The sequence below is a fragment of the Perognathus longimembris genome, chromosome 12 (assembly GCF_023159225.1).
Source record: "Perognathus longimembris pacificus isolate PPM17 chromosome 12, ASM2315922v1, whole genome shotgun sequence".
In the NCBI taxonomy this organism is placed as follows: Eukaryota; Metazoa; Chordata; class Mammalia; order Rodentia; family Heteromyidae; genus Perognathus; species Perognathus longimembris.
In genome coordinates, this window is record NC_063172.1 from 55,071,947 (window position 1) to 55,096,462 (window position 24,516).

The 24,516-nt window shown below is 43.1% G+C and overlaps 1 protein-coding gene across 1 annotated transcript; it reads left to right on the forward strand.

Moving 5' to 3' along the window:
- The first annotated feature begins 22,270 nt into the window (after positions 1-22,270).
- Npbwr1 (neuropeptides B and W receptor 1) lies at positions 22,271-24,083 on the forward strand. Its single transcript, XM_048358666.1, has 2 exons — positions 22,271-23,218; positions 23,310-24,083. The coding sequence occupies exons 1-2, from the start codon at positions 22,271-22,273 to the stop codon at positions 24,081-24,083; spliced, it is 1,722 nt and encodes a 573-aa protein (XP_048214623.1).
- The last annotated feature ends 433 nt before the right edge of the window (positions 24,084-24,516 follow it).

Consider the following 24,516-nt stretch of genomic DNA (forward strand, 5'->3'; position numbering starts at 1 on the left):
AGTGTCTCCTACATGCAATCCTAGCTACTCAGGAAATTGAGGTCTGAGGATCACGATTCAAGGCCAGCCTGGATAGCAAAGGTCCCTGAGACTCTTATCTCCAATAAACTACCAAAATCTGGAAGTGGAACTGTGGCTCAAATGATAGAGCACTAGCTTTGAGCAAAAGAAGCTCAGGGACAGCACTCAGGTCCTGAGTTCAAGCCCTAGGACTGGCACACGTACAAAAATGTGATTTCAAATTAGACAGAAAATAAATATGTACACAAACACAATAAAAACAGCCACATAGGAACACAACCTCATATGATAAAAAATGTATAGAACTATCACAATACCTCCTTTTGTATAAGTAATATATTCTAATAGAAATGTGAATGCACTGTCTTAAATGTTGTGTTTATGGGAAATAACATTTTCTGTTAAAAATAACCTGTAATAGTGTCAAGGCAAATAAAAAGTCTAGTTTTGGAGAAGAGAGAATAAGCATGTTCTTCAGTGTTCAGTAGAAGTGTTTTTTCTGATGACTCTTAATGTCCTTGAGAGCCTTTGGCTGGTATGTTATACAATGCTCCATGTTTCTTATTACTAACAAGCCTAAGTTATTATAACTGATTTCCTTTAAGAATGACTATCTTAGCAGCCAAGAGGGTACATGCTTCATCTAGCTGTCATGACTTCTAACAGTGACAGCCCCTTCCATTCAAGACTGTATGTATAATTAATTACAAGATTCATTGAGATTATGTAGTGTCTCCCTGGTAAAAAGTCCTGTCTCAGTTTTTCATTAGAATGCACTAAAAAGGGATGATTGTTATATAACAAAGTTTTGTACATACAGAAGTTACAGATTATGAATTTTAGCTTTTTGTGTGTTTCTCAAATATAACCCTGAAGCAAAACGTACAACCAATATGCCCAGAGAGTTTGCTTTTAGTTGTGAAATTGAGACATTACAACTTAGTTGGTTATATCAGAATCTATACCAAAATGTAAGAAAAATACAATTGTTTGATCTAATAAGATCACTCATAACGTTTCTAAGATTTTTTTGGACCAAATTATTGTCATTAGTTGCTAGTTCCAGCAGTTGAACTTCTCACCTTGAGCTTGCTCAGCTTGCTTCACTGGCTGGCACCACACCACTTGAGCTATGCCTCTAGCCCTGCTTTTTGGTTATTTTGGAGATGGAATCTAGAGAACCTTTCTGCCCAGGCTGGTTTCAAATCATTGTCCTCTGAAGTTTAGCCTTCTCAGTAGCTAAGATAGAGCCATCGATGCCCAAGTCTGGACCAAATTCTTTACTTTGACATTTTAGGATAACCCTTCTAGTGTAAATTTGAAATGAATTATTACCATTGCTGTTCTTATCAGTAGAGATACAAAAGTGCTTATACAGTTTTCAGAATCAAAGTCTTTGCATGTATTACTTTTCTTTGTTGTTGTTATTTATTTTTTTTTTGGTCTTGGGTTTGGGTTTGAACTCAGGCCCTGAACCCTGTGCCTATGCTTTTTTACTCAAAGGATAGCACTCTACCACTTGACCCACACATCTGTTTCTTGATTTTTGTTAATCATGGATAAGAGTCAGACATACTTTGCTGCCAGAGTTTGCTTTAAACCACAACGCTCAGATCTCAGCATCCTACGCAGCTAGGATCACAGTTGTGAACCACCAGTACCTGGCCTTGATGTATTTTTTGTTATTACTTTCACCCTTGTAAAATACCTTCACAAATAAATATTTGCTGAAACATGGAGACCTGAGATGAAATTATTTTAGTTGAAAGATAATTGAAAAACAAATAGAATGATAGGAACAATGGGTAAAAGTATTTCCTCCCATGTAGAATTTACTCATTCTTATTTATAAAATGGTAGCTAACTGTTATAAAACCCTGACATTAAAAATTTGAGGGCAGGTAGAATTATGGAAGGGGTGGCATCGATAAAAATGTATTGTACTCATAACCTTAGGAAATTGAAACCTCTTTGTTTAGTTACTTACTAATAAAAAATAAGAGGGCAAATGCATGAATAGTTGCTGTTTTCTTGTAGGAATGTTTTCCTGTGTACCTGACCCTACTTGAGCAGGTGTGTTTTTCTGCTGTTACCACCCAGAGACATGAGACTCCAGATTCTCCAGCCTTTGAATGTGGTCTTCTGTAAGTGGCTTTTCATGAGGCCTTCAGGTCTTTCTTCAGGTCTTTAGCCTCTGAGGCTGAATCACTGGTCCTTGTTTTCTGTTTTTTTTTTCTTTGTGTTTCTTTTCTGTGTGTGTGTGTGTGTGTGTGTGCGCGCGCACGTGTGTGTGTGTACGTGTGTGCACATGCATGCAAGCGCTCATAGTTTGTTCTGAGACAATCTCAGTATGTAACCCAGTCTGGACTAGAATTGAGAATCTTCCTGTGTTAGCCAGGTACTGGTGGCTCACTCCTGTAATCCCATCTACTCTGGCTGAGATTTGAGATTCAAGATTTGAAGCCAGTCTGGGCAGAAAAATCTATGAGATTCTTATATCCAACTAATCATCAAAAAGCCAAAAAGTGGAGTTGTGGTTCAAGTGGTAAGAGTGCAGTCCTTGAGCAAAAATGTTCAGGGACAGAATCCAGGCCTTGAATTCTAGCCCCAGGACTGGCATTACTCCCAAACCCAATGTTCCTGCCTTAGCCTCTCAAATACTCAGATTAAAGATGTCTCCAGCACATTCTGTCCCAGTTTCTTGGACTGAGCAGCTGATAGTTTTCCTGACTCTAAAGCCTTCAGGAAGCCCACTATGAGACAATCTGGACTTTTTCCATGCAAGCCAATTGAATAATCTCTGCTTTTCTCTTTTTTGTTTGCGAAATTATAGTTTTTTTTGTTTTTTTTTGTTTGTTTTTTTTTTGGCCAGTCCTAGGCCATGAACTCAGGGCCTGAACATTGTCCCTGGCTTCATTTTTGCTCAAGGCTAGCACTCTGCCACTTGAGCCACAGTGCCACTTCTGGCCATTTTCTGTGTGTGTGGTGCTGAGGAATCGAACCCAGGGCCTCATGTATACGAGGCAAGCACTCTTGCCACTAGGCCATATTCCCAGCCCGAAATTATAGTTTTTATTTATGGTTTGTGTCTGCATATTTCCTACATAAATGGGATGCTATGCATATACCATCACATCCATTTTAATTGTTGCGATGTATCACTAACTTTTTGCTTAGGGTAGTCTCAAAATTTGAACCTTTTGATTGCCACTTCTGCATTGGTTGGGATTAAAAGTGCGAGCCACCATACCCAGTTTAGGCTTTTTATTTTTATTTGTATAAAGTCTTATGCTTCTTATTCTATCTCCAGTTAGCATTCTTCTACCTCTGCACAGCAGGTAGCTGAGATTAGAGGTATGACTTACCACATTTATTTTTATTTTTTTAAATACAGTCTTGCTATTTTTTTTTTTTGAGGGTACTAGTCTGGCCTCAAACGAGGGTCCTGCTATCTCCACCTCTAGAGTAGCTGGGGTTACAGATGAGTGCCATTGTGTCAGGCTCTGATATTTTTAAAAGATTCTAGATGCTATGAAATACTATGAATGTCATTGATTCTAACCTGCTGTCTCCCATCTGGAGACAAAATCAAGATTTACTTTCTAGAAAAAAGACTGTCATACTAAAAGAAGTCTGAAAAAAAAAAAAGGACTCCAAGGAATACAAAAGTAGCAGCTGAAAGAAGAAGGCCTAAGGTAAGCAAGGAATGAATGGCTTGGAAGAGAAACTTCCCTGTAAGGCTGAATTCCGGCCTCAGCAGGGAGGTGGTGACAGCCGTCAGCACATGCCTTGAGTAGTACCTGCTCCACAGGAAGTGGGGTGGCTGTGGCAGCACAACTGACTGGAACCAAGAAGGGTAAATCACTTCCTTTGCCTTCCTTTACAGAGCCTCCAATTGCCACTTCATTAGCCCTCAAAGGAGAAATACATTTAAGGTGTAACACTACATACAAGGCAAAGAAGGGTGGATTTCAGGCTGAGGGGCAGTGAATGGGTAACTGACTCCATCTGCACCTTTGCTGATTCCGATTCTATTGGCAACCTTGCTCAAGCATTTAAACTTCCACGTGAAATGAAATGTCTTTGTTTTCACTTAACCAGATATGAGCGTGCCTTCTACAAAATGGATATTTTCAGCCATTTTTTCCCAAGTGAAGAGTAATTGCAAACCAATGGTCATTGCAATGGTTGCAGACGGATTCATATCTCCAAGTTCAGTCATATTTCCCTGAAAATTCTGGTACCTAAAGACTAGTTTGCAAAGTCACCAGCTGGTGAAAATGTGCCTTTCACTCTATGTGCATGGCCTCCTCCTGCTCCTCCCACAGCCCACTCCATGCCTAGGACCAGAGGATTTCTCTCTGATTGGCAGGTCTGACACTCATCAGCAGAGGCTGGGTCAGCCATGGTAAGGGGAAGTCCTTGGTGCTGAGCCCATGAACAGTCTCATAGCCATGGCACTTTGCTCTTGAGTTAATGAAAACCTGCTGTGGTGCTGGGGCAAGAGGCATGAAGCTGATACCACCAACCACATTGTTTGTCCACCTGTGCACTCCCAACCACCTCTGCTGGGATGTTCTCTGATGCATTTTCACATCTGCCGGGCAGGCTTCCAGGATGAGTCCTAATGAATCTTTCCTCCAGGTATGCATGCCCTCCTTGGATAATTATCCTTAGCTATGGGCTTGGCCTAGGCAATAAAAGGCAAAAGTAACGCTATGTCACTTCTGAGGTTAAGATATAAAAGATCATGACATTTCCCTCGTTGGAATTCTGCCTCTGGCTCTTCTTATATACCATTCCTGATGGAAAAGAAGAGTAATTACCAAGGAATAAAGGTAATCTCTGACAAATTGCCAGAAAAAGAAAATTAGGAACCTATACTTGGTAAATGAGTATAGAAAGAGGATCCCAATTGAGCTTACATTTGGGGGGTTGTCTGATGCCTTGTCACTTTAGGAAACCATAAAGCTGAGGACCTATCTAAGCTATTACTGGAATTGTTTTAAGTAATTACAATCTGGAGGACAGATATACAGGAATAGTTGACTAATATAGACATGACTATCTTCACAGTCCATAACTACTTTAGAAAATCTATTCACTATGCTTCATTTCCAGACGTTTTTGTCACCAGTACTGCAACTCTGTTGTCCTCATCCCTTACCATACAACCAACCCATTAGCTACTGCTGATAAATTAATACACATCAACACATTCATCAGATAAAAAAGGGAAGATATGATTAGGAAGGAAGATCTGAAAAGGAAGATCTCTTAAATAACATGAAATATATTTGAAAAATAAGAGTCAGAGTTGAAATTTGCTATAATTTGTGGGTCTTACTATATGACTGTGTTGTATGTAATGAGATGTACCGAGTCATTTTACCTTATGATCCTATGTCAAGGATTATAAATCTTACATTTTGCCATTGTAAACATGGCTATGGTTTGTGATACATTCATCAAGCAATTTGCTTTCTGAGTTTCCTGATTCATGTCACCAATGTTAATCTCTAATAGGTTACCTCATATTTTCTCATATTTTGGGGTGATTGCCAAAAGGAGAAGATCAAGCTACAGGGTATCTTTAGGTATCCCTTCTTATCTCCAAAATCAAAGTTTCAATCTTTCTTTTCTTAAATTTATTTTATTGTAAAAGTGACATACAGAGGGATTACAGTTATATAAGCAAGGTCCTGAGTAAATTCTTTCTTTCTTTTTTCGGTCGTGGGGCAAGTCAGAGTTCAAGACTCTGGGTCTGGGTACTGTCCCTGAGCTCTTCAGCTCAAGGCTAGCGCTCTACCACTTGAGCTACAGTGCCACTTCCAGTTTTCTGGTGGTTGACTGGAGATGAGAGTCCCATGGACTTTCCTGCCCAGGTTGGCTTTGAACCACAATCCTCGGATCTCAGCTTCCTGAGGAGCTATGATTACAGGCTTGAGCCACTGGTGCCTGATTACTTTTCTTTTTGAACAGTGTAATCCTCTCCCTCATTTTCACCTGTTTCTCCCTCAAAGTTTCAATTTTCTCTTGACAATGTTATCAGGAACTTCTTTATCACAAATTTAACAAGTCTAAAATTAGCCTTTCCATTTCCTTCTTTCCTTCCTTCCTCCTTCCCTCCCAGCTCCTCCTTCCTTCCTTCCTTCTTCCTTCCTTCCTTCCTTCCTTCCTTCCCTCCTTCCTTCCTTCCTTCCTTCCTTCCTTCCTTCCTTCCTTCCTTCCTTCCTTCCTCTCTCTCTCTCTCTTTCTTTCTTGGATTACACTATTTGATCTCCCTTGAATCTACTGTATTTCAGTCAATACACTTGTGTATGCCACCCAACATATTTCCTTATGAGTTTATAAAGAAATTCATAATCCATTGTCTATCTGTGACTGACTTACTTCACTTAACAAATTATTTTCTACATCTTTCCATTTATTTACAAATGATACAGTATCATTCTTTCTAAGCTAGAATTTTTTTTTTTGTTTTTTTTTTTTTTTTTGGCCAGTCCTGGGCCTTGGACTCTGGGCCTGAGCACTGTCCCTGGCTTCTTCCCGCTCAAGGCTGGCACTCTGCCACTTGAGCCACAGCGCCGCTTCTGGCCATTTTCTGTATATGTGGTGCTGGGGAATCGAACCTAGGGCCTCGTGTATCCGAGGCAGGCACTCTTGCCACTAGGCTATATCCCCAGCCCCTAAGCTAGAATTTTTATTGAAAAGTTTTCCTATTATTGAGTGCCACCATCTCCCCCGTATTGAAGAGCAAGAGTGCCAAAGGTTTGTCTATAGGTACTGTCATATCTCCATTCATTTACTCTGCTCTATTTTTGTCCAGAACTGCCCTTACTTTTTCATATCCTTTAGAGACTCACATCAAAGCCACACCTTGATATCTTCCCTAGTCACCCCCCCTCCCCAATTGTAAGAACAATTCTTTCCTAGGAGTTATTTCAGATTCTTCCTGAACACTTTGCCTTTGCAACAGTAGTTTCTTCTCTTCTACCCTGCATTTTCTAAAAGTGTGCTCTGAAGATTATAGTCTCTTAGAAGCATCCACATTAAGCAATGTTGTTAGCTAGTGCATGTTTACTGTCTTTTGGAGTTTCCTGATTTCCATTAATGTAGTGAAAATTCTGAAAGAAATTTAATAAACCTGCAATAAATTAATCTATAAGGCCATAGCTTACCCAGTAGAGCCATTTTTACTTATTATCTGGTATTATCTGTCTCACAATTTCTGCCTTCCACATTCATATTTCTTGACACTCTATATAACTTTTTATGACTGATACATATGCTATACATTAGATGCATGTCAAACAACCTTTTGTTGATATTTGCTTCTAGGCCACTCTGCTAGAACCTTAACTGGGCCACCAGTAACCAAAGGAAATTGTTTATTAAACTACTACCATTGACCAAGAAACTAAAACTCGTTTGAGGCCACTGAGTGGTAGAAATGAGGAAGATGAATACACTGAACCATTAAAATTTAAATGGGCAATTGTACGCATCAGCAGATATCACTGGATTGTTGAAAGACATACAATTGATAAGAAATCCAATATTCAGATTAAATATTACAGTGTGTGTTCTATGGAATAAATATTACAGTGTGTGTTCTAAGGTTAGCCAGTCCAGACTGAAAAGCATCCAACTCTGTTAGATGCTGCATTTAATTCACAACTGTTGATAATGCGACAAGTTGCCACTCAATTGGCTTTTGCATAGTCCCATATAAATATATATTTATTGTCTGTGTGCTCTGGATCTGCCTTCTATTACAATGGAGAGGAATGGTGATGAGATTTGGTTAACAGACTCAGTGACAGTGTTGCCATTATTCCTGTTAGTGCTTCTCTCTGAAGAATAGTGTAGAGATTGGAAAGTCCTGTCATCTGCTTAGTGTCCTTAAAAAGCATTTCATTCAGAGACAGTAATGACCAAGCAGCTCTAAGTGTCTCTATTCCAAAAACAAAACAACACAAGAACATAGATTAATGTTGTAAGTTATTTTATCCTGTGAAATGTTTTCCAAAGAGCTCCTGCATAAAGAAGCCTCTCTGGGCACATCCTTCTGCTCTGCTGTGTGGGATGGACAACACCTTCATTGTCATGAATGCATACTTCATGGTATTCCAATTTATCCATGTTTGCCATTTTCCTAAGTTGTAGAAATACACTGATATCAGAATAATTTCTTCCACGTCTTTTAGCCTCTGTCTTAAATTCTGCAAGTGAAACATGATCTACTAGTGTGAGAAAAAAAATAACAACTGACCATCTGGGATTCATTACTCAGAAATATCAGAACCTGAAACTTATTTGGACAGATTGGAAAATTCATTTTCTCTTCACCTTGAAGCTGCCAATGGGAGGTGCTGCTCCCGTTGAGCCTTGAAGTGAACATAGGAACACTACTGTAGTTTGGATCTGAAGCATTTTCCAAGGTTCGTGTACGTTAAAGACTTTGTCACCACCCTGTGTTGGATGTATGGATCCCTTAGGAAATAGACTTTGTGGAAGGAAATGCGGTCACTCAGGAAATGCCCTTGAAGTGGATATTGGGACTCCAACCCCTTCTTCTCTCTCTCTCTCTCTCTCTCTCTCTCTCTCTCTCTCTCTCTCTGCTGATTGTTGTGAGCTCCACTATAACTGCCCCCATCATGATGACCTAATGACCCTGTTGAGAGCAAAATTAAATCTCTGCTTCTTGAAAGGTGATTGATTACCTCAGGTATTTGTCACAGCAATGGAAATTTAACTCAGCCACCAATAGAATGACTGATACAATTCTAAGGTTAGCTGTTTACTTACCAAATTTCTCTTTCCTCTGGCTCTCAAAAAAATCCATTCAATTTAGGGGCTGGGGATATAGCCTAGTGGCAAGAGTGCCTCCCTCGGTATACCCGAGGCCCTAGGTTCGATTCCCCAGCACCACATATACAGAAAACGGCCAGAAGCGGCGCTGTGGCTCAAGTGGCAGAGTGCTAGCCTTGAGCGGGAAGAAGCCAGGGACCGTGCTCAGGCCCTGAGTCCAAGGCCCAGGACTGGCCAAAAAAAAAAAAAAAAAATCCATTCAATTTAAATTCAAATTATTAAAAATTACAGAGATATATTTCATTTCTGAATATGGATGTTGGCTTGGCAGGGAAATGGATGTAGTACAGCCATTAGAAGGCTTAATTTTGATAATTTTTGATTCAACAACAAATTTAAGACATAACTTTTGGAACTCATTTTCTGGCTTACATTTACAGTATAATGTAAATCTGACAAAATATGACAATATAAATAGTTTGGTTGTTTTCTTGTATATTTTAACATAAGCTCACTGTGTTTTGTGACAATACTTCAACTTAGTCACATTTACAGATTTTTAGAAAAAACTTTCATTTTTTTCTTTCTATGACTTTTATTCTTTTAGGCTCACAGAAAAGTTGAGCACAAAATAAAGAGATATCTTTTATGTTCACTCACATAGAAAATATTCTCCTCCTATTTTCTTCTATTACTAACCTCTTGAATTAATGATACACTTATTATGATAGATGAGCCAGAACAGTACATTATTATTCAGTAAGGTCCAGAGCTTATATTAGAATTGGATCTTTTTCTTACATAGATAATTTGACAAATGCAAAATCATCTGTCCAGTTATAGAACCATGTGTGATGGTTCCACTCTCCTGAAAAATGCCTGGTGAATTCCCACCTCCTGTCCTCCTTTTCTCTCACAATGCCTAATAATCCCTGCTCTTTTTAAGTCTCTGCATTTTGTCTTTTCCAGATGTCATATAGTTGGAATCGTGCTGAGTAAAGGCTTTTCCAGGTGGTTTCTTTCATTTAACAATTTATACTTACCTTTGTTTCATGAGGTTTTATGGCTTGATAGCTTATTCCTTTTTATTACTGAAAAGAAATATATCATTAGGACATGCCATAATCTTAGCTCATAGGAGTCTGAGATCTGAAGGTCCAGATGGCAAAGCCAGAAAAATCCACGAGATACATCTCCAATTAACCAGTAAAAATCTGAAAATGGAGGTGCGACTCAGGCAGCAGAGCACCAGCTTTCAGTAAAACTTAGCATGGATGTACATAAAAGTTCTAGCATTGGCATAAAAAGAAATCTATGATTGCATAGCTCTACCAATCATTTGTTTATCTAGTCACCTGTTGAAGGACCTCTGGTTGCTGCTTTGGGCAATTGTATGTAAAGCTGTCATAAGCATTTATATGTAGGCATTTGCACAGACATATATTTTCATCTCATTTGACTAAATACCTCCCATGAGCACATGACTTCATCATATGGGAAGACTGTGCTTCTATTTAGAAGAAAGTACTGAACTGGTCTTCCAAACTGGCTATACCAGCTTGTGTGAGAGTTCTTGTAGCTCCATCTTTCACCAACACTTGGTGTTGTTAGTACTTTAGATTTTAACCACTCTATCAAAGATGTATCTTATAATTTTCAGTTCTCTAATGACGTACAGTGTTGGGCATCTTTCTACATGTTCATTTCTCATTGTGCATCTTCTTTAGTCAAGAGACTGTTGAAGCTTTGCCATTTATTATTTGCCTTTCTTTTTTTTTTTTTTTTGGTCTGGGGCTTGAGGCTTGAACTCAGGGCTTGGGCATTGTCCCTGAGCTTCTTTTTCTCAAGGCTAGTGCCCTACCACTTGAGCCACAGCAGCACTTATAGCTTTTTCTGTTTTGTGGTACTGAGAAATCAAACCCAGGGCTTCATGCATGCTAGGAAAGCACTTTACCAATGAGCCACATTCTCAGCCCCTATTTTTTATTTCTAAAATTTAATTAAACTTAGTGTGCGTGTGTGTGTGTGTGAGAGAGAGAGAGAGACAGAGAGAGAGAGAGAGGGAGAGGGAGAGGGAGAGGGAGAGGGAGAGAGCATGCCAGTTCTATGGCTTGTACTCAGGGCCTGGATGCTGTCCCTGAGCTTTTCTATTCAAGGTCAGGGCTCTACCACTTGGGCCACAGATCTACTTCTAACTTTTTCAGTGATTAATTAGACATAAAAATCTCACAAAATTTGCTGCCTAGACTGGCTTCGAACCACAGTCCTCAGATGTCAGCCTCCTGAGTAGCTAGGATTACAGGTGTGAGCCACTGACCAGACTCTAATTTACTTGCTCTTTTATTATTGTTTTAAGACTTTACTGTTATCGTTTGGATATGTCTTTCACTGGGTGTATAATTTTATATTATTTTCATGCTACTGATGCTTCTGTTGTTTTCCTTTCTTATAATGTCTTTGATTTTGGAATCAAGTTAACACTGGCCCCACGGGAGGTGTTTGAAAGTAGTATCTGCTTGTATTTCTGCAAGCGATTACCATGTTGATATTTTTTCCTTCCCTCCCTCCTTTTTTCCTTTCCTTTCTTCCTTCCCCTTCCTTCTTCCTTCTTCCTTCTTTGTCTCATTCTCCCTCTCCCTCTCCCTCTCCTCCTCTTCTTCCTCCCCCCCCCTTTTCCTCCTCCTCCTCCCCCTCCTCCCCCTCCTCCCCCCCTTGTTCTTTCCCCCTCCTCCTCCTCCTCTTCCTCCTCCTTCTTCTATCTCTGTCTTTCTCTTTTGTCTCATTACAGGGCTGGGAATGTGGCTTAGAGTGCTTGCCTAGCAGGTACTGCATAAACAAAAAATAAAATAATTAAAAAAAGTCTCATTATGTAGTTCAGACAGGCCTGGAAGTCACAGTCTTCTTTCTTGGACTCTGAGTGCTGAGATTCTCAGAGGTGCTTTAAAAGCAGTTTTTGATGTCTTTGCTATAAACGATTCTCTCTGCAGCCCCTTTGTAGTGGCCATGGAATTTAGGAAGAAAAGGACTTACAGATAGATAGCATGTTTACAAGGAAAAATGAAGGGATCTGCCACAGAGGAAGGGAACAGTAGAGCGTCCTCCAGACCAAGGAAAACCAACTCTCTGGAACCCCTTACAAAACAAGCACTGGCAGGAAGGCAGTAGCCCATGCCTATAATCCTAGTTACTCATGAGGCTAAGATCTGAGGATAGCAATACAGAGCTAGCCCAGGCAGGAAGGTCTGTGAGACTTTTATCTCCAGTTATCTACCAAATAAACAAAAGCAGATGTATGGCTCAAGTGGTAAAGCACCAGCCTTGAGCAAAAAAGCTAAGGGACAGTGTTTAGGCACTGAATTAAAGCCCTAGTACCAGCACAAACATAAATAAGTAAATAAATAAATAAAACCAAACAAAAACAAATCAAGGACTCAATGATCAGTAAGGTCATACTTTGAGCAAGACTGTGTAAGAATTATGTATCTTTTCCCTGTGATGAGCAGATATCCTGTCTTCTTATGGCTGTCTATGCCACATAATAAAGCTCCTTTTCTGTGCCCTCTGCTATGTCTCTTTATTTGGCATATGGGGATGAGTGGTGGAATACAGGGAAGCCAAAGAGGTTGGGCCTAAGGTCTAAAAACTCAGGTTTGAGTTCTACAATAGTGCACTTCTATTGTTTTTGTTTTCAATTTCATCTATTTTACTTTGGAATGCCATTATTCCTTCTCTTTCTGCTTACTTTGGTTTAGGATGTTCTTCTTCCTGCTTTCCTAAGGTGGAAATTCACATTATTTAATTCCAAATTTTCCTCTCTTCATACATACATCTGGTGCTACCAAGGTACTCTAAGCACTGCTTTCATTGTGGCCTACCCTTGGAAAAGCTGTATTCTTGTTTTTATTTAGTTGAGATGTTTTATACTTTCTCCTGAGACTTCTCTCACCAATTTGTTTTTTAAAAGTGTGTTATTTTATCTTCAAGTCTTTTGGGATTCCTGTCAATCTTCTTGCTACTGTTAGTTTAATTCTATTGTGGTCTGAGAGTAAACTTTCAGATTTGCTCTTCTTTTAAATTGCTTGAGGTTTGTCTTAGGGTCCCAGATATAATCTGCCTTGGTAACTATTCCCTGGGAGCTTGAGATGGTTGATTCTCCTGATGGATGAAATATTTTGCAAAAATCAGATAATAAGTGGGGAGTGCTTTTCAACTTGGCTATATCAACTTTCTGCTGCATGGTTCTGGTGACTAGAAAGAGGGGTTTGAAGTCTCCAGTTATAACAGATATGCTTATTTCTCTTTGTAGTTTTATTGGCTTTTGCATCACATAATCTGACACTGTTGTGAGATATACATAAATCCAAGATTGTTACATCTATTTAGATAATTGATCACCTTCTCATTATACGATATCCCTTCCTATATCTCATTATTTAGTTTGATCCAAAACCTACTTCTTTTGAGATTAACATAGTGAATCTGAATTTTTTTTGATTACTGCTAGAGAAGTTTATCTTTTCTATCCATTCACTATATCACTTTACATAAATTAAAATATCTGTGTACTTATACTTAATTGAATTTTTCATAAACAATACTTAAGTGGTAATTTTTAACCACTATCAGTTTCTTTTAACTGATCTATTTTGGACCACAAGTGGTTATTTATAGTAATTATTGATACAGATGTAATACTGACTACTGTATTTAGAATGGCTTTCTCTTTGTTGCCTTATTTGGCTTGGTGTTTTCTGAGCTTCTTTGCTCAGACACTTGGTGTCTGTTCAATCAATTCTTGGAAAATTCTTACTAAACTTCAAATATTTCTTCTAATCTTTTCTCTTCTTCTCAGTATTTGCTTTGTCCTGAAATTTTGCCTTTGATATTTATCCTACCATGTCACAGAGGCAGGCCTTTGTGACAGAACAGATGTTCCGAGGGAGCTCAAAATGTGACATCATCTGTCCCCCACCCCAATCTTCATGACGAAAACTTGGGGGTATCCCTGGTAAGTATGGGAATCTTAAGGTTGTGCCCAAGAGTCTGTTTCTTTTAGTCTAGTCCAGGCCTACATTCAACAATGGTCATTTACCCTTCAAGATGCTCAATGGTTTTGATGGTAGCTAGGCTCACAGTCAGCTCTAACCCTTTGCTATCACTCCAATGACAACACTCCAGTCTACCTCTCCAGTTGCAACTGTGGTGAAGTATTTCAGCCTCAGGTCATGGGTGTATCTAATCAAGGTTTTTGCTTTTCAATGGTCACTTATGTTGTTGTTAGTAGGAAGACATAGGTGATAATTCTCTAGCAACTTTCTGTGTCAAATTGAACCAGAAATCTCCCAGTTGTGTTTTGACTTTTCTCATTTCATGACATAGAACTTCAAGATCCTGAAAAAATGATGCTCTATACTGTGCCTTTCTAATTTATACTCGAACTTGCTATCAGAATTTATTCTGTCCCCAAATATCATTCAGATTCCTGACAGTATGGGATCTGAACTTGGCCTTGCCCTTACTAGGCAAGCATCTATGGCTTAGGCCACATCTCCATATACTACAGGCATATTTATTTATTTTGCCAGTCCTGGGGGCCTTGAACTCAGGGCCTGGGCACTGTTCTTGAGCTTCTTTTGCTCCAGGCTAGCAACTCTACCACTTGAGCCACAGTGCCACTTCTGGCTTTGTTGTACTAAGGAATTAAACCCAGAGCTTCATGTATGCTAGGTAAGCACTCTATCACTAAGCCACATTCCCAGCTCCTACTATAGGTTCTTAAAACATAGAAGTGCACTTCTTTCTGTCCTGACAGATATTAGCATATAGTTATATCATATACAGTTATTAGTATGTAACTATGTTATATGCACATGAATAGTTTTTCATTATATAATTTACTATATAAACTTACTACACAATTTGCTATAAAAGACTTTAAATATTAAATTAACTCTGTTTTTAGTTATGATGAACTAGCTTTTTTTACACAAAACTTCCTCGTATGAATTATTATGAAAAACTTCAGGGAAAAAAAACTAAAATTGTTAAGTATTTCCAACAAAGACAGGATTTAAGGGACCAGATGGAAGTATAGAGTTTAAATAAGAAGATGGGAAGAGCCAAGAGCATAAGGCATACCATATAAGTAATTAGAGACCCCAGTAGGAAGAGAGATGAACAAAATCAAAACTCAAGGAGACAATGCTTAAGATACTTCTAAAATTAAAAGGAAAAAAAGTCAACCTAGATGTAAGAAGTTAGACAAATCTTAACCTGGAAAATGGAAAGAAGAATCACTCCCAGCTTATTACAAAACGAAATCACAGACATAATCTAACAGCGGTGACAGAAAATAGGAAAATTACCTTCACAAAATTTTCAGCAACATAATGTTGGGGTTTTTTGCCCCTCCCGGCTCGGACTCTTCTTTCTTTCCACCCTCCTTTCATCCTCTCCCCTAACCCCCGGCCTGCAGGTAAGTTAAAGTGGAATGTGGGGGTCGCTCCGACCTGACGCGCACGGGACCTGCCGTAGATGTGTGACCGCCTGCAACGTACACATGCAACGGGGATGGCTTCTTAGAGCGAACTGACTTTATTGAGAGAAGGACAAGGGGAGATGATTTTGAGGGAAGGGGGTTGGCCAGGATTCCGATAGGCTAAGAGCTGTCACCTGACCCCCGAGGGCTAACGTCACTCTGAGCGCGCCAAGCCAGGGCGGGGTTGGTAGGCGCCGGGCTGGCTGGCATGGGGTTGGTCCAACCGGTTTCTCTGGATTCCAATCCAGAGAAGGTAGCAGGGCCGCATTCCCCAGGGCTGGGGGAGGGGCATCAAGCCCCTTCCATCAAGGCAAGAAAGATGGACCCCAACAACATAATGAACTGTCTTTTCAACAGAAACAATGGAAATATAAAGGAAATGCGATGTCTTGCTTAAAATTTGAAGGAAAAGAACTGGAAATCTGTAATTTCATATCTAGCATCACATTCTTCAAAAATGAAGGGAAAGCCAGACTCTGGTGGCTCATGCCTGTAATCCTAGCTACTCAGGAGGCTGAGATCTGAGGAATGAGGTTCAAAGCCTCTAGGGCAGGAAATTCTGTAAGACTCTCCAATTAACCACTAGAAAACGAAGTGGCACCATGGCTCAAGTGGTAGAGCACTAGCCTGAGCTAAAGCACTCAGGGACAGTGCCCAAGCCCAATGACCCCTCCCCCCCAAAAAAGAGGAAAATTAAAAAACAAAACTTAAAACAACAACTAACTATATAGTAAGGGCTGATCACCAGAAGAACAGCATTTAAAATATTAAAGAAGCTCTTTAATAAGAAACATGATACTAAATGGAGATACAGTGATACAAGAAGGAACCAGAAATGTCAGGATACAAGCAAGTGAGAAAATACAGAGGCACTATGTCCATTTACAACAACAGTAGCACCTTGTAAGCTTTAAAATATATGTAAATTTAGAACATATATTACAAGTAACACAAAAGAAAGAGGGCATTGAATTGAGTTTAAATGCTAAAAGTCTTTCAATCATTTGAGAGTTTGTAAATATAATACTTTATAACATCCATTAAGAAGTCAAGGGCATACATTATAATCTCTAACATACTTTTCAAAGAAAAATAAAAGCAAGTACAAATAATAACTCAATCAAGCAATAAAAAAATTATTCCACATGAATGTGAAGAGAGGAAAAGAAAATTGAAAAGAGACTGGAAGGGATACAGAGAAATAGAGAAAGAATAAAACTTTAGTAGTTGTATTCCTTGTCTTAGTTCTCTCAGAGTAGTTAAAAGAAAATACTGTGAACTATGCTTTCTATGAACAGCAGGAATATATTTCTCATAGTTTGGGAGACTGGGAAACCCAAAGCCAAAGTCCCAGAAGATTATGGGTTTGGTAAACATTTGTTCTTTAGATGACTTTTTTCCTGTAATCTGACAAAGTAGCAAAGTCTTTCTGAGATCTCTTTTATAAGGGCATTGATTTCATTCATGAAGAAGCTGCCCTCATGACCTAATCATCTCCCATAGGACCATCTCCAATACCATCCTCTTGAAGATTAGGTTTCAATCTATGCATTTTGAAATGAAACAGATTTTTTTTTTTGCCAGTCCTGGGGCTTGGAGTCAGGGTCTGAGAACTGTCCCTGGCTTCTTTTTGCTCAAGGCTAGCACTCTACCACTTGAATCACAGCTCCACTTCTGACTTTTTCCATTTATGTGGTGCTGTGGAATTGAACTCAGGGCTTCATGCATGCTAAGCAAGCACTCTACTGCTAAGCCACATTCCCAGGCCCCAATCTATGCATTTTGATGGACACAAACATTGAGACTATAGCATTCCACCTCAGCCAATACCCTACCCAAATTCATGCCATTTTTATATGCAAATTTTATTCATTTCATCTTAGTAGTCAAAGGTCTTAAGTTATGCCAACACCAACTCAAAAATCTAAAAGTCTCATGTAAGTATCATTTAAATCCTATACAAATAATACTCTTAAGTATGATTCATTCTGAAGCAAATAGCTCTCCAGTTGTGAGTGAAATCAAGCCTGGTACACACTCCCAACACACGGTGGTAGGGCAGACAAAGGATACACATTGCTATTTCAAAAAAGTGGCACAGGAAAGAAGAAAAGACAAATCAGTCCCACAAGTGCCTAAAACTCAACGAGGCAAAGATTATTAAATATATTTAGCCTTGAGAACGAACAATTTTCTTGGCTCTATGCTTTGCCCCCAGACTTACTAAGGCAGGAGGTATGTTGCCTTCTGGACCCTGTAGGGTGATAAAACTATCTGCATAGTTTGGGTGGACTCACCTTTGTGGCACCACTGTGCTTGGTTGTGCCCTATCAAGGACTTGGTGTGGCCCAGAGCTCGCTGGGGTTGTGTGCACTGCACCTGTGATGGAGGTTGACCAGCCTGAAGATACTGAATTGCATCGTTTTTTGGCCTTGGACAACAGAATAGACCCTGGCTCTGTTCAAATCAATGGCTAATCTCATTATCAGATACAATGGTGGTTTGGTCCTAAACAGACTTTTTCACCTTTTTCTGTGGGGCTACACTGGTTGTGGGGGACACTCAGCCCTATGCGCTTCTCCTGCCGGCAGGAGGCCAGAGCGTGTCCCCATTGGGGCTAAGCCGAGATGGGGTCGAGCCAGCGAAACCACCCGTCCCAAAGCCCCCCTTATGTTTAGAGCAGACTCTGGACACATATTTTGGGGAGCTGTCTGGCAAACTTCCGTTTATTCAGGGTGAGGGCAATTGCATTTATTATAGTGAGAATGGCAGGAAGGGGAGGGACTGGGGGGGGGGGCGCCTAACTAGGTACCAGCGATTGGCTGACGAGCTGCTCATCATAGTGATGTCACAGAACTTCCTCTATGGGCGGAGATCATGGCCCACAGAACCGCCTCCCCTGGGCGCCAGCAGGGGCTGGCTTAGCTCCCTCTTCCCGCGGAGGATCCAGACCCGGGGAGAATGTAAGAGTGGCTAACAGCCAAGCAGCCCCAGGGCGGGAGAAGGGGCCTGCCTCTTAGGTATAGCCACACCCCAACATTTTTCAATATAGCATACATACAGTTTTCTTAATCATTATGATCTGATTTCTTTTGGATATAAAATTAAATCTTCAAGTCATTTCTCTCTAAACAGATTTTGTTGTAGCTCGACACTGGTGGCTCACACCTGTAATCCTAGCTACTCTGGAGGCTGAAATCTGAGGATTGAAATGTGAAGCCAGGCCAAGCAGAGGTCTGTAAAACTCCTACCTTCACCGTAGCTCAAGTGGTAGAGTACTGGTCTTGAGGAAAAATGTTCAGGGGCAGTGCCCAGGCCCTGAGTTCAAGTCCCAGAAACATGCCCCGCACTGCAAAAAATAATTATAACCAGTCAAGAAGAACAAGGTAGGTCCTTATACATCTGTTTAGATATCCAACTTCATATTTTACAAGCTCTACCTGCCACAAAGCCCGAGGAGATGAACACACTTTAGCCCAAGCTCGTTGCCACTTTATAACAAAGGCTGCTTTCCTTTTTCTTTTTCCATCTAGTTTCCAATAACATATCTCTCTTTTTCTGGCTTAAATTTGACCTTCATTGTCCATATTTTACCAACATTCAGTTACATATACTTAGATGTTTTCCAAGAAAATCAAGGCTTTCTCTCTAGCTCTCCTCATGTTTTTCTGAGCTCTTATGAGCAGCACCTTTGGCCCATCTATGGCACATGAATCTTTCCCAGAATTCACTTCAATTTCTTCCAGCTTTTATCCAGTACTTTCAGGGTTGCTTCCACATTGTCAAGTATTTATAATGGTAGCACCCCATACATGGAACCAATTTTCTGTTTTATTTGGTTTTTATTCTGTTGTAGCAAAATACTACAAACTGGATAGTTTATGATAAGTTTACAAGTAACCTTACCATAAGAGGGATCTTAGGTTTTGGGTTTTTTTTTTTTTTTGCTTTTTTTACACAACTCATTTTTAATGATCTAATATTAGCATTTTACAGTAATTAAGCCCATAGGAGACAGCTCCAACTAACTGCTTTATTTTTATTTTATTTTATTTGGCCAGTCATGGAGATTGAAGTCAAGGCCTGGGCACGGTCTCTGAGCTTGTTTTGCTCAAGGCTTGCACTCTACTACTTGAACCACAGTGCTACTTCTGGCTTTATCTGTTTAGGTGATACTGAGGAATTGAACCTAGGGCTTCATGCATGCTAGGCAAGCACTTTACCACTAAAGCATGTTCCCAGCCCCAAGAAGCATCTGTATCAAAACCTAATCATGTGAGAGAAAAACAAGGGGGTAACAAGTATGACAAGAAATGTCCTCACTACCTTATGTTTATCTTTTTTTTTTTTTTTTGCCAGTCCTGGGGCTTGGGACTCAGGGCCTGAGCACTGTCCTTAGCTTCTTTTTTTGCTTAAGGCTAGCACTCTACCACTTGAGCCACAGCGCCACTTCTAGCTTTTTCTATTTATGTGGTGCTGAGGAATTGAATGCAGGGCTTCATGCATGCTAAGCCACACTCCCAGCTCTTCTCACTACCTTATGTATGTAACTATAACCCCTCTGTATATCACCTTGACAATAAAATCAAAATGGTATGTATGTATGTACATATATATATATATATATATATATATATATATATTCCCAATCACCAGCCAAGTGCTAGTGGCTCACTCCTGTAATACTAGTTACTCAGGATTAGACCCAGAGAATCATAGTTCAAAGCCAGCCCAGACAGCAAAGTCTGCTAGATTCAATCTCCAAAATTACCAGCTAAATTAGGTCAGGCTGAGAATATGGCTCAAGTGGTAGCATGCCCACTGAGCAAGCAAGCAGAGCAATCTTGAGGCCCTAAAATCAAATCTCAATATAGGCCAATGTGATGTAGATGGGGCTTTGGAGGGTGCTCAGATGATGAGAGAGAAGCTATCAAAATAGAATCAGTGCCCCCACTAAAGAACAAATACCTGCACTTTTAATTTTTTTACCTTCCATGGTTACTGGGAAGTCTAGGAAGCTGGCTTTCACTGAACTTCAAATTCTCTGGCACCTTGTTTTTGGACTCCCCAGGCCTCTAGAGCTGTGATCCATATTGGATGCAGCCTGGGAATTGCCTATATTTTTTTTTTCATGCAAGCATGAAAGTAAATAGATTCAAATTTATATAGATCCTGGTGGGTGGGTGGGAGGGAAGGAGGAGGAGGAGGAGGAAGAAGAAAGCCTATGTTTCCCATCTTATAGTCTTTTTGCTCTGGCTGTGAGATCTTTTTCTCAATGCCTCAGGTTCTAGCTTTTAAAATACATCCTAAATGACTGAGCGAGCTCTTTATTTGGTTCTTTACTACTTCTGTGGCTGGAGGTTTATTCCAGTTTAGAATTCCAGTATTATAATTTACTGACTCTTCCCAAAGGGAAGATGGAGGGGAAATGATAAGAATTGGAGAGAAGTGAAATCTAGTTTATTTTATTTACTCCTCAGTCCTCAAAGGAACTGGCTAGTTGCCTTGCATGATTTCTGTTGCTGGAGGAAGAATCTAGAGCTCAGGGAGACAGCAGCCTTGGCATCCAAGCAAGTCTCTGCTCTGCTTCCCTGGGTAACCAACCCATGGCCTGACTGCAGGCAGCTCTCATTAGCACAAGAATGAGGAATGCGCCTTGGCAAATTAGCGGAATGTGTCCAAAACCCCTGCAACATTTTATGAAATGTGCTAAGTGGCTTTCACAAGAAGTTTATCTTTAGTAATTGAATCTGTAGATGTAAACATGAAAATATCTCACATTGTCACTCGTTCTAATCTAATCTCTGAAAACCAGTGCATTTTCCTTCTACATAGCAATGAAATTTCAAATTCCTTGTTGCATTTGGGGCATGGCGTTTAAAATATCTTTAAAAAACAGATTACTAACACCTTAGCTTTTGTGTTCCTTAAGTTCAATTTTTTGTTGTTGTGTTGTTTCCATTTTTAAACAAATGTTTTAAGTCTCTTTAAATAGTTGTACAAAGGGGTTTCAATGGAACGTGTCAGTGTATGAGCATAGTGCAAGATCTTGGCCAGTGTCACTCCTTTTACCACCCCCTCCAACCCCCGCCCCCCCCCATCCCTTAAAGTTATCACATCCAGTTCTTAGCAGGAAAGTATTTTATTACTACAACATGGAGTGAGTTCACACGTGAGGAGGGCAGAAAAGATCCCCATCTGGCCCAAGGAGTGCTGTTTCCTGTTGGTTCTAAGCATTGTTTTGGGGGCGGGGGGGTGGGGGGGGTGGGGGTGGGGGCGGTGGCGGCAGGTCAGTAGCAGGCAGACACTGCGGCTGCGCAGCCCGGCTCCAGCGAGTTGGGGCGGGGGGCGCGGAGCTGCGGCCGCAGGCGGCGGCGGCGGCGGCCTCCCGGGCCCGGACTGCGGCCGCTCGGGGAGCGGGCTGGGAAGGCCAACCTTGCTGGTGTTCAGCTAGGTAAGGCAAAGACGGCTGTTGGGCTTGCAGTGGCCACAAGCGCGCGGAACCGAAGGGTACCGACGCTTGCCTCTGCGGAATTCTTTGGGGGAGACCGGGGTGTGCCAGGGGGACCCTAAAACCCGGGCGATGGGCTTGCGTTTACTTCTGAGGAGTAAGAAGGAACTGTGCAGCACGGAAGGATTCAACTCGTTGGAAAGCGATTTCAACAGGTAGCGGAATGGTCTCCCCGGCGGGGGGAGGCTCGCGTCCCCACCTCGGAGCCTCACTTTCCGCTGGAGCTGCCCGTCGACGACCCTAACCTGTGTTTCCATTCGCGCCCGCGGCGACCGCTGCCCGCACCCCGGGGGAACCGGAGGACCCCGCCATCTCAGCCAGGGCGGCGGCCTCGGGGAGTCGGGGCTGGGGGGAGCGGGGTCGTCGGCTCCCCTGCCCTCGCCGACATGCACAACGCGTCCTTCTCGGAGCCCGACGGGGCCAACGCGTCGAGCCCGGCGCCGCCGCCGCTGCCGCCGCCGCTGGCGGTGGCCGTGCCCGTCGTGTACGCGGTGATCTGCGTGGTGGGGCTGGCGGGCAACTCGGCCGTGCTCTTCGTGCTGCTGCGGAGCCCGCGCATGAAGACCGTCACCAACCTGTTCATCCTCAACCTGGCCATCGCCGACGAGCTCTTCACCCTGGTGCTGCCCGTCAACATCGCCGACTTCCTGCTGCGCCAGTGGCCCTTCGGGGAGCTCATGTGCAAGCTCATCGTGGCCATCGACCAGTACAACACCTTCTCCAGCCTCTATTTCCTCGCGGTCATGAGCGCCGACCGCTACCTGGTGGTGCTGGCCACCGCGGAGTCGCGCCGCGTGGCGGGCCGGACCTACGGCGCCGCGCGCGCCGTGAGCCTGGCGGTGTGGGCGCTGGTCACCGTGGTGGTGCTGCCCTTCGCCGTCTTCGCCCGCCTCGACGACGAGCAGGGCCGGCGCCAGTGCGTGCTGGTCTTCCCGCAGCCCGAGGCCGTCTGGTGGCGGGCCAGCCGCCTCTACACGCTGGTGCTGGGCTTCGCCCTCCCGGTGTCCGCCATCTGCGTCCTCTACACCACCCTGCTGTGCCGCCTACGAGCCATTCGGCTGCACAACCACGCCAAGGCCCTGGGCCGCGCCAAGAAGCGGGTGAGCTTGCTGGTGGCGGCGATCCTGGCCGCGTGCCTCCTCTGCTGGACGCCCTACCACCTGAGCACCGTGGTGGTGCTCGCCACCGACCTCCCGCAGACGCCGCTCGTCGCCGCCCTCTCCTACCTGATCACCAGCCTGAGCTACGCCAACAGCTGCCTCAACCCCTTCCTCTATGCCTTCCTGGACGACAGCTTCCGCCAGCACCTGCGCCAGCTGCTGCCTTGCCGCGCGGCGCCCTGAGCCTCGCCGGGCCCCACCCCGCCCTCCCCGGGCGAAGCCCCGGCGGGCCGCCTGGGGGACGCCGGCTCCGGGCCCATCCCAGAGCTCGCTCCTCGCGAGTGCCCAGCCCGCGCCCACAGTTCGAGTTTCCACACCCCGCCGAACGCCGCACCAACCGCCCCTAAAGCAGAAAGACAACGGTGGAGCCCCGAACCCGGCACGGAGACGTCTTGGTGTGGAGGAAGTGCGCGCCAGGGCTGGGAACCCGCGCCGGCGGGCGGCCCCGGGCGGGAGGAGGTGGCCGGCGCCCCCCGGCGGTCCGCACCCTGCGGCCTCTGAACTCGGCTTCTACGCGTCGGACAGCGCCGGGCCCCGCTCGGGCTCACGCGGGAAGCATGCCGGCTCGGTCCGCTTGTCCTTCCACGCGTTCGCGCCCACTGATTTGCACCCCGGAGAGACGGACCGCGCGGGGGCATCTGCCGAGACCGCCGGGGCTCACCGGCGCGGGGGGGGGGGTGCGATAGGAAAGGGGAGGCAGGAACCTGGCCGTGGCCGCCGAGACCCGGACCCTTCCCTCTCTCTTTCCCAACTCCCGAGCTCGCCCGGGGACGAGCCCGAGGAGTCGCCCGGGACGAGCCGGGAGGAGGCCGCCCGAGCGCGGGGCTGCAGCGCCCCTGGCGGACACAGGCGCGACTGCCGCGCGCCCCGGGCGGGCCTTATGCTCTTGGCTCTTCCCATCATAGATGCTTTGAGGAGGGAAAGGAATAAGAAACTCAGTTTACTCCTTCCTTGTTCTCCTCGGCTCCGGTTCTTCCTGACCTCACCTTCGGGAGTGGGGAAGCTCAAATGCCTGGCAGCCCAGCCGTCCCCAGGCTAGACGCTGCCCGCTTAGTTTCAGGTGGAACCCGTACTCTGCAGATTTAATCAATGTGTTTTTCTGGTGTTTTATGGCCAGTGCCCACTCTTATTTTATTTCTACTTAAGAGAAGACTGACTCGTGACCAGTCACTTCAGTTGATGCCTCAAACATGAGGTCAATTAACTAGACTGGTAATAGATTGTAATGTTTTCTTAAAAAAATTTATTTTTTTTTTCTGGGTGCAAGTGGCTCACACCTGTCATCCTTCCTACTGAGGAGACTGAGATCTGAGGATCACAGTTCGAGCTTGAACTCTGGGCCTGGGCATTGTCCCTGAGCTCTTCAGCTCAAGGTAGTGCTCTACCACTTTGAGCCACTGTTCCACTTCTAGTGAGATGAGAGTCTCACAGACTTTCCTGTTCCAGGTGGCTTTGAACCTAGATCTCAGCCT

What these genes read in the sequence shown, in the direction of transcription:
- Npbwr1 (XM_048358666.1), top strand. Translation starts at nt 22,271, where the DNA reads ATGCACAACGCGTCCTTCTCGGAGCCCGACGGGGCCAACGCGTCGAGC. An exon ending in AGCTGCTGCCTTGCCGCGCG is followed by an intron (nt 23,219 to 23,309) that starts GCGCCCTGAGCC and finishes GGCCCATCCCAG; the next exon opens with AGCTCGCTCCTCGCGAGTGC.